Consider the following 9765-nt stretch of genomic DNA (forward strand, 5'->3'; position numbering starts at 1 on the left):
AAAAAAAATTTTTTTTTTTTTTTTTTTTTTTTTCTCTTCTTCTTCTTCTTCTTCTTCTTCTTCTTCACTAAAAATAACAGTAATGCAATAACTGGCATGGTTAGCCTGCCTTATTATTATGTTTTGTGTGCAGGCTGGTCAGTCCTCCACTGTGATTGAGAACATCCACACCATCATCGCCGCTGCTGCCGTCAAGTTCAACTTTGACCAGCTCAGCCACCTCTTCGTCCTCATACAGAAGGTCTTGTCCACCATCTATCGGATTCTTTCATCTTTATGAGCTGTGTTTCTGACTGTGCCTTGTGTGTTTTCAGAGCTGGGAGGTTGAGAGTGATCGTGTGAGACAGAAGCTTCTGAGTCTGATTGGACGGATCGGCAGGGAGGCTCGCTCTGAGGCGACCACAGGAAAGGTATGTGCCGTCAACAATGAAACTGTATGTGCATTTCTGACTCTCAACTAAAACTGATCTGAAAGTTGGGCTTTGGACCCGTTTAGCTGCTAATAGTTTAATGTAGAATTGTTGAAGCTGGTGAAAGTTTGAACTGTAATGTATTTTTGTTTGTTTACTGAAATAATTGGATGGCTGTCAAATAGTCATTGTCGAATAATTGGGGGACAAATAATTGCAATTAACTATTTAACGTTAAGAGGTCATTTATTTACATTAAATCATAAAATGGATGAGGAATATAAATATAAAATGTATCTGTAAACAAATACTGAATACATGAATATAATATTTAGAATATTAAAATACTTCACAATATTTAAATATTTGATTCACACTATTTTTTGAAACTCAATCCACCTAATTATTATATTAGATCATTTTAGAACACAGAGTAATTATATAATATTATTGTTGTTGTTATTTTTTTATGTTTAATGTTTCATATAAGAATTATATAATACAATCTTAATATATTCCTTTACTTTCACATGCCACTTGAAGGTGCTCTGGTTAAACTTAATTCAGGTTATTTTCTATATTTGACAGCAGATTTTAATACACTTCCTTTATATGATTTTTTTGAATATGATTTTTTTTTCTGAAATTAATACTTTTAATCCGTAACAATGCAAAACAATATATTTCAAATGCTATTTTTATAAACTTTCTTTTAATCAAAGGATCCTGAACAAAACATATTACAGTTATTAGCCAGCACAACTGTCTCTCAACATTAATAGTCATAAGAAATGTTTCTTGAGCAGCAAATCAGCATATTAGAATGATTTCTGAAGGATCATGTGACACTGAAGACTGGAGTAATCGTGCTGAAAATTCAGCTTTGCATCACAGGAGTAAATGACAAAATATATTCAAATATTTTAAATTGTAATAATATTGCACAATATTGCTTTTTTTTACTGTATTTTTAATCAAATAAATGCAGCCTTGTGATTGTGGCTTGTGATTCAGGTGTTGGAGGTATTGTGGGAGTTGGCGCATCTCCCCACCCTTCCTACCACTCTAGTACAGCAGGCCCTGGAAGAACATCTCACCATCCTCAGCGACGCATACGCTGTCAAAGAAACCATCAAGAGGAACTACATCATCAAATGCATCGAAGATATCAAGAAGGTGAGCTCATATCATAATTCCCATAATACCACAAACTCCAAAGACTATTGCATTCTTCACCTCTAGTGTATGAATGGATTTAGATAAATAACTAACATGAATATGTTTCTTTTTTATGATGTCACTATTATTTGTCGTTCTGTCATTATGGTCTGGCTTGCTTCTGGTGGTCTAAATTGGAGTGAGGGTCCCTCACTCTCACGCACATCTCCTGTGCTACTCCATCTGCTTTGTGCTCCTTCCTGAAGATCCATATTCAGAAGATTATGGACCATAAACACAAAATATGCATACAGCAACGCAATGACACATTTTCGAGCTTCCTGGCTTCTCTTTCAGGCTAGAATCTGTGCAGTGGGCTATTTTAAGAGCTGATCTGGGAGTATAAAGGTGTTGTTCTGTCTCTGGCGCTAGATGTATATTTTTGGCAGTCTAGTTTCAGCTTGCCTCATCTCACACACACACAGACATTCACTTTGCTCAATCTTTGCGCTTCAGCCTCTGGTGTGATTTGGGTGCAGCGTCTGCCGCATAAACTCTTAGTGGCGCTCACTGAATACAACTCAAGTTTATGTCTTTAGATGCAAATACAGGAGGATTCAAAGTCTCCCAGCGAGACACAGGTCTCTTTTCTTACTGGCACCTGGGGCAAGAAGAAACCGAGCTCATTGGCTAAAGTAAGAGAAGACCCACCCCTTTAGTTTAACACTGACCAATCATAACTCGGCCTGAATCTTACATGAACAGAATTTGATTTGCAAACTGATGATTGCCAGATTTGCCACTTGATTCACGGGGAAGGACTGTTAAGATATGTGTGATTTACAAAGGGCACTTCTGAGGGTTTGATCTTCACGTCCAAATATCAACTAATGACTTTTTGACTATTGACTTCAATCTGTTGTGGACTATTTAAGACTCTAACCAAAACCTGGGTTGTTTGATGGGTCAATGGTGTAATGATAATTTCTTTGATCTGTTAATTAAAAACAAATAAATCAATAAATAAAAATGTGGGTCACACATACAGTGGGTACGGAAAGTATTCAGACCCCCTTAAATTTTTCACTCTATGTTATATTGCAGCCATTTGCTAAAATCATTTAAGTTCATTTTTTTTCCTCATTAATGTACACACAGCACCCCATATTGACAGAAAAACACAGAATCGTTGACATTTTTGCAGATTTATTAAAAAAGAAAAACTAGGGGGTCTGAATACTTTCCGTACCCACTGTATAATAACTTGAATTTGCCTCTTTCTGAATTAGAAGGCATTTTTGGGGGGCATATAAAGTAAAAAATGTCAGGGAGATACAACTGTCCTAATATCACAAGAAAGAAAAAAAGCCTCATTAAAAGAAGATGTGGTGGTGCAACCAACATAAAGAAAAAAATGTTTCAAAATGAAATATAGAGAGGACCCCAGACCCTCAGGACTTAAGGTCAATAAGTCTCTCAAAATATATGATAATTTGACCATTTTATGACAAGACAAGGTTAGTTCCGATTGTAAAATGTCATGTGGTGTGACTCCTCAAAAACTTAAATTTATAATTCAGTACATTTTTTAAATTTGGAACGTTTTAAAAACTTTTTTTTTTTACTTTTAGTTTATTATCTTATTATTATTGTTATATTTTATTAGTATTTTTTTTTTTACTTGATGGTTATACCACATGACCTTTTTAGAGTCATTACATTGAATGGAATTTGTGGGCATACTTATACGCCATTGACCCAGATGGAGATTACTGTATTCCATGAATGCACAGTGTGTTATGGTTGATGTCACTGTGTGTTTATATCTGTGTGTTTGTGCTTGTATTGTAGTCGTCTCAGCAGACTAACCCTCAGATGGTGTGGGTGGTTCCAGCCTTGCGGCAGCTTCATGAGATTACACGGTCTTTTATCAAACAGACCTACCAGAAACAGGACAAGGTAGGTGCAGACGGTGTCCAGACGGACCATCTGGCCTGTTAATTTTTTTCCTGCAAGTGGTGCTACTTAAATTATAAGCCTAATTTTTCATGCTTTTAAATGGCTTTGGATTATACTTTGTCGTATCCTCTAGAGTATAATCCAGGACCTGAAGAAGAACTTTGAGATAGTGAAGCTGATCACAGGCTCTCTGGTGTCATGTCATCGCTTGGCCGTGTCTGTCGCTGGATCCAATGGTCTTTCTGGGTCCACACTGGTTGATGGCCGGTACTCCTATCAGGAGGTGTGTTGTCACAAGTTCAATATCTCTTCAATAACAGTTATTAAGGTGTGAAAAAAGCTGAATTTCAAATAATGTGGAACAGTGCAAATCTTAGTTTTATTAGATAAAATATTTGATTATTATTTAAAAAAAAAAACTACTATGAACCTTGACATTATAATAATAATAAAATATTATTTTCATTTATTTTCCTTTTTTTTCTTACAGCGGTTCACAAACATGTAGCAAATAAAATATGCATTATTTTAGTCATCTACAACATATTACATAGGTTTTGTTGTTAATTGTGTTATCGTTCCAAAAAGGCGGTCGAGTTTCTAGTTAAGTAAGATAGTGTAAACAAAGTCTATTCATTTCCTCTGGTTTAAAGATGAATCAAATTGTTGTTTGACCCAAAAATTAGCACAGGACAAAAATATATTTGTAGACTACAGAAGTGATTCATGTTATGCCTCACATTTGGTAATAATGAAAACAGAGTGGTTGTTTTTTATTTATCTATCTGATGTTGTTGTTGTTGTTGTTGTCACATTTTTTCCAGTATTTGGAGAGTCACTTGAAGTTCCTTGCATTCTTCCTGCAAGAGGCCAGTCTGTACCTGGTCTGGAATAGAGCCAAAGAGATCTGGGAATGCTTGGTCTCTGGCATGGATGTGTGCGAGCTGGATCGAGAGGTGTCGTGTTGTTTTATGTTTTGTTTTGAGTTTGTTTTGGTTTGATTTTTATTTTATTTATTTTTTGCTTTGCTTTGCTTGTTTGTTTTGTCTTTTTTGCTTGTTATTTGTTTTATTTTGTTTTGTTTGTTTTGGTGTTTTGTTTGTTTGTTTCAATTTTAATCATGCTGTTTAATCATGGTGCTTGAAAAGAAAAGCATCAGATTAAAGACTAAATGGCATTTTGTTATTTGTTATATTCACTAACTTGTTAAATATAGTATGTTTAATGACTTTTCAGTTCTGTGGTGTAGAAATTGGTGTTGCAAATACTCAAAAAAATGCTGAGATTTTGGCATTGCGACAAACTATGTAGTAGTTTTGATGGTGTTCAACTCTGCTCTAGATGTGTTTCGAATGGTTCACTAAGGGACAGCATGATCTAGAGAGTGATGTTCAACAGCAGCTCTTTAAAGAGAAGATCCTCAAGCTGGAGCCTTATGAGATCACTATGAACGGTAAAAGTTCAACCACAGAGTTCACTCAGTGCTTCCACAGTATTTCCACATTATAACACCCTGAGGTATTACATGTCTTCTGTACATCTGCAGGAAACCACTGCGCTTACTGTGCTAAATTTACCCTCACAGAAAGAAATGGCCTCATTAGCAGCATGTGGTGAAGTTGCATAAAGTGGGACTATGAGTGTGTGAGTTTTCTGTGGTCTTTCATCAATGTTTTACAGGGTTTAACCTCTTCAAGACCTTCTTTGAGAATGTGAACCTCAGTGACCACCGTCTCAAACGGCAGGGAACACAACTGGTATGAGATTCCAGCTTTTCCTCAGTGAAATTGGTGGGGAAATCCCGTCTTGACAGGTGAAAAAATATGATTGTCTCTCTCAGTGCGTGGAGCGATTGGATCTGGCTGGGATGGACTTCATCTGGAGGATCGCGATGGAATCTCCAGATGAGGACATCGCTAATGAAGCCATACATCTCATCATTACTTACAGCTACATTAACCTCAACCCCAAAATGAAGAAGGTGAACAATAAAAGTTTAATTTTTTTGTGTGAGACTTGCCATTTCAGTTTATATATCATTTCTCTGTTAATCAATATTTTCTTTGTTTCTTTGTGTATTTTTTATAGGACTCAGTATCTCTACATAAGAAATTCATTGCTGACTGCTATAAGAGATTGGAGGTGAGTGTTACAGTGCGAAATGACACTTTTTTTTTTTTTTCTTCTTTGTGATGATGATTGTGATAAAGCTCATCCCTACATCACACACAGGCTGCTAGCTCTGCGCTGGGCGGCCCGACCCTCACACATGCTGTTACCCGGGCAACCAAGATGCTGACAGCCACTGCTATGCCAACGGTCGCCACATCAGTTCAATCTCCATCCAGGTATGAGGACTAGTTTTGAGGCTAGTTGAGCAGCTTTCAGATCAGCTGATGAGATCCAGCTGATGTTGTTGGCTGCATGTCTTAAAATAATTAAAGCACTTATACACAACTTTTATTAAACTTACAAAATTTGGCAAAACAAGCAGAAAAGTACCAAAGCTAGAGCAGAAGTTCTGTTCCAGTCTGTACAGTAATTAACTTGTATCACTACTGCTTGTTTGTTTGTTTTTTAGTTTTTTTTGCATTGATTTTTGTTTTGATTTTGTCTTGTTTTTTGTTTTGTTTTGATTTGATTTGTTGTGTTGTTTTTTTGTTGTATTGATTTTTGGTTTTGTCTTCTGTTTTTTATTTATTTCTGTTTTCAGTTTTGTTTTGTTGTGTTGTGTTTTTTGGTTTTCATTTTTTTTGTGCTCAGTTGTTTTGTTTTGTTGTTTTGTTTTGTTTTGTTTGGTTTTGAACAACGCATATCCCACATTTAATACCTTGTCATTTACATTTACATTTAGTCATTTAGCAGACGCTTTTATCCAAAGCGACTTACAAATGAGGACAATGGAAGCAATCAAAATCAACAAAAGAGCAATGATATACAAGTGCTATAACAAGTCTCAGTTAGCTTAACGCAGTACACGTAGCAAGGTTTTTAAAAATAATATAATAAATAAAAAGAAAACGGATAGAATAGAAAAAGAATATAGCAAGCTAGTGCTAGAGGTCATTTTGCTTTTATTAATTGTATAATAAATTAAAAGAAAACAGATAGAAAGCAAGTGTTAGTTTTTTTTTTTTTTTAAAGAATAGAATTAGAATAGAGAGTGCTAGAGTTAAGAGATAAAGATGTTGAATGACCACTTCTGAAACCAGACTGGTTGCTGTCGAGGAGGTTGTTCTGTGTGAGAAAGGCAGAGACTTGGTTGAACACAGGTCGTTCAAGTGTTTTTGCAATGAAAGGAAGAAGGGAAACTGGTCTGTAGTTCTCTAAAAGAGATGGGTTAAGGGTGAGTTTCTTAAGTAGTGGGGTTATACGAGCCTGTCTAAATGTTGAGGGAAAAACACCAGTGTGAAGGGATATGTTAATGATGTGAATGAGCGGAGGTACAACTGCAGGAGAAATGGCTTGAAGGAGATGAGATGGAATAGGATCAAGCGGACAAGTAGTAGGATGATTAGAAAGGATGAGTTTGGAGACTTCTGCCTCAGAGAGTGAAGAGAAGGATGTGAATGAGTGTATGTTTGCTGGTAAGATGTGCTTGACAGATTGTGGTATGGAAAATTGTGCACTGATGTTTTTAATTTAATGAATGAAAAACGTGGCAAAGTCATCAGCTATTAGAGTTGATTCAAGAGGGGGAGGAGGAGGACAAAGGAGCGAGGAAAATGTTTTATTCATTTAGTCACATCAGACTTAGTGTTTTTACATATTTGAATGTTTTTATTTTATTTTTGTTTTATTCATTTAGTCACATCAGACTTGGTGTTATGCAACATTAAAGTCTTAATTGATCTGAAGGTTGTTCAGAAAGATTTTAATATCTTTTAATATCAAGGTTGACATGAAATTTAACCCACTGAAGTTCATTACCACCTCTGTCCTCAGGTCCAGTAAACTAGTTATCATTGAGAGACTTCTGTTATTGGCGGAGCGTTATGTCATAACAATAGAGGTAAGAGCTGATACACATACACACGTTACACACTGCTTTGCGTATCTGAGCGCAAAACTTTATTTGTTCAAATTAATCTTGTGTTCAACCTCTTATGACTATTGCACTAATACTTATACTTAATACTCATATCTTTTTAAAAAGGCTTATGGGCTGGAGTAACTGCTGTATATAGTTTTATTGTGTGTATATTTAGTGTTGTGTATTATTTCTGTCACCTTTTTATTGTAAATTTGTTATGGTTATTGGCTTAATTCTACTTCTCTGTGCAGTACTTTGGTCGGCTCTGTCGTTTTTAAATGTGCTATATAAATAAATTAAACTGAAACTGAAACTTATCTTAAATGACTTAGTTTATCTCTGTTTGAAAGCATCAGTCAGTCTCAGCGAAGAAACCAGCAAGCTGTAAAAGTCAAATGTAGCAACATCACTGAACGACAGACTTTACTAATTAATTCTCTTATTGTGTTAGATAGTTGTCAGACTCGCAGCTGTGGAATGATGAAGTCTGATCATTGGTTGACTGCAGCATTCACCGTCTCCCCATTTCTCCAGCTGTTCAGTTCCATGCTGAAATCTGGCACAGATTCTGTCATGCCATTTAGTGCATTTAGGAGTAATCATGCCAGAACACAGCGAAAGGAATCCGATACGGTGTTAATTCCTGTGTGTATTCAGAAAGACGTTTTCATACCCGTTCCCTCTAACAGACACTAATTGGTCTGTTATTGACAGACATTTGGTGCAGGAAGTGCTTTTGGACTGTAGTACTTTTGTCTAATCAACGAATTTGAGTAAATCATGTAATATGAAGCTCAGTAGCTTATTGCTGGCAATTATTACCCTATTCATTGAAATGCTGATTCATAGAAAACTGATTTGAAATTGCAGGTTTATTGCTGAAAGATATGCAGGAGCTCATCTAATATTACAATTACATTAGGAAAATGGTTCAATTGCTTGTTAGTAAGCAAGAAAAATGGATTCTAGAGATTCATATATTATAGATTCATAAATTATATATATATATATATATATATTCAAATATATATTTTATATTTTAATAATAATGGGCTTGGTGAGATTTTTAAGTTGTTCTGAAAGAAGTCTCATGCTCACCATAAGACTACATTAATTTGATGGGGGGGAAAAAAACAGCAAAAACATCAATATTGTAAAATATTATTACAAATTAAAATAACTGCTTTCTATTCTAATATATTTTAGAATGTAATTTATTCGTGTGATGGCAAAGCTGAATTTTCAGCATCTTTACTCCAGTCTTCAGTGTCACATGGTCCTTCAGAAATCACTACCTGTATTGTGTACAGTATTTGAATAACTCTTATAATATCTAAAAAACTGAATTTTTATGACAGCCAACATTTAAGTGATTGTATCTCCACATTGTTTTGAAATGGAAAATGAGTTTCCAGGTCAAAGCAACTCAACAGCAGGTCACATGGTACTGACTGTTGTACCGCTGGATCTGTTTCAGGACCTGTATTCTGTTCCTCGAACTATTCTACCTCATGGAGCGTCTTTCCACGGCCATCCTGTTACACTTCACATCACATACGAATCTACCAAAGACACATTCACCTTGGAGGTAACGTCACACACACACACACTTCTTGGAGACAAAACCCATTTAGTTCTGGCACTCACGACACAAATGCACACACTTATGACAGACTGTAAGCAGGGTTGATATAAATGGAATTTGATAAACATTTCCCCTATTTGGAGAATAGAGAAACATTGATAGATGGCAGGTGAACGTTCAGCGTGAGAAACCGAATGTGATATTCACAAACAACGGTCTGTTGGGTGATCGTTCATTCTGTAGACTCAACTGACTGGTATTTGCTTTGCCTAATTTGAATAGATGGATCAATACAGCCCTTATGTGTTTGTGTTCATGTGAATGTGTGCAGGCCCACAGCAACGAGACCATAGGCAGCATCAGATGGAAGATAGCCGAGCAGCTCAGCTGTCCGGTGGACAATGTGCAGATATTTGCCAATGACAGCATGGTGAGTCAAACACTAAATGTGATGTGTTGCAGTCATATCTGAGCGGTGCACAGGAGCCAAACACTCCTACAGCACTGTGAGAGAATGTGGCAGCTATTATGACCGCATGTCGAGCCTAGGCTACACAATCATGGGGAAGACTGCTGATCTGACAGTTGTCCAGAAGACAATCATTGACACCCTTCACAAG

At 36.1% G+C, this 9765-nt stretch overlaps 1 protein-coding gene across 1 annotated transcript in view; it reads left to right on the forward strand.

Annotated features, from left to right (window-relative positions):
* Positions 1–9765, forward strand: part of usp24 (ubiquitin specific peptidase 24) — a 69222-nt gene that overhangs the window by 33526 nt on the left and 25931 nt on the right. Inside the window, exons 13-27 of the mRNA XM_016498346.1 lie at positions 134–241; positions 315–410; positions 1425–1586; positions 2168–2263; positions 3420–3527; positions 3661–3810; positions 4352–4483; positions 4869–4980; positions 5208–5284; positions 5368–5508; positions 5616–5669; positions 5760–5875; positions 7473–7539; positions 9038–9148; positions 9477–9575. Of these exons, the coding sequence (XP_016353832.1) occupies positions 134–241; positions 315–410; positions 1425–1586; positions 2168–2263; positions 3420–3527; positions 3661–3810; positions 4352–4483; positions 4869–4980; positions 5208–5284; positions 5368–5508; positions 5616–5669; positions 5760–5875; positions 7473–7539; positions 9038–9148; positions 9477–9575 (1629 nt within the window). The remainder of the gene's footprint in view (positions 1–133; positions 242–314; positions 411–1424; positions 1587–2167; positions 2264–3419; positions 3528–3660; positions 3811–4351; positions 4484–4868; positions 4981–5207; positions 5285–5367; positions 5509–5615; positions 5670–5759; positions 5876–7472; positions 7540–9037; positions 9149–9476; positions 9576–9765) is intronic.

The sequence above is a fragment of the Sinocyclocheilus anshuiensis genome, unplaced genomic scaffold, assembly GCF_001515605.1.
Source record: "Sinocyclocheilus anshuiensis isolate Anshui unplaced genomic scaffold, SAMN03320099.WGS_v1.1 scaffold801, whole genome shotgun sequence".
Lineage (NCBI taxonomy): Eukaryota > Metazoa > Chordata > Actinopteri > Cypriniformes > Cyprinidae > Sinocyclocheilus > Sinocyclocheilus anshuiensis.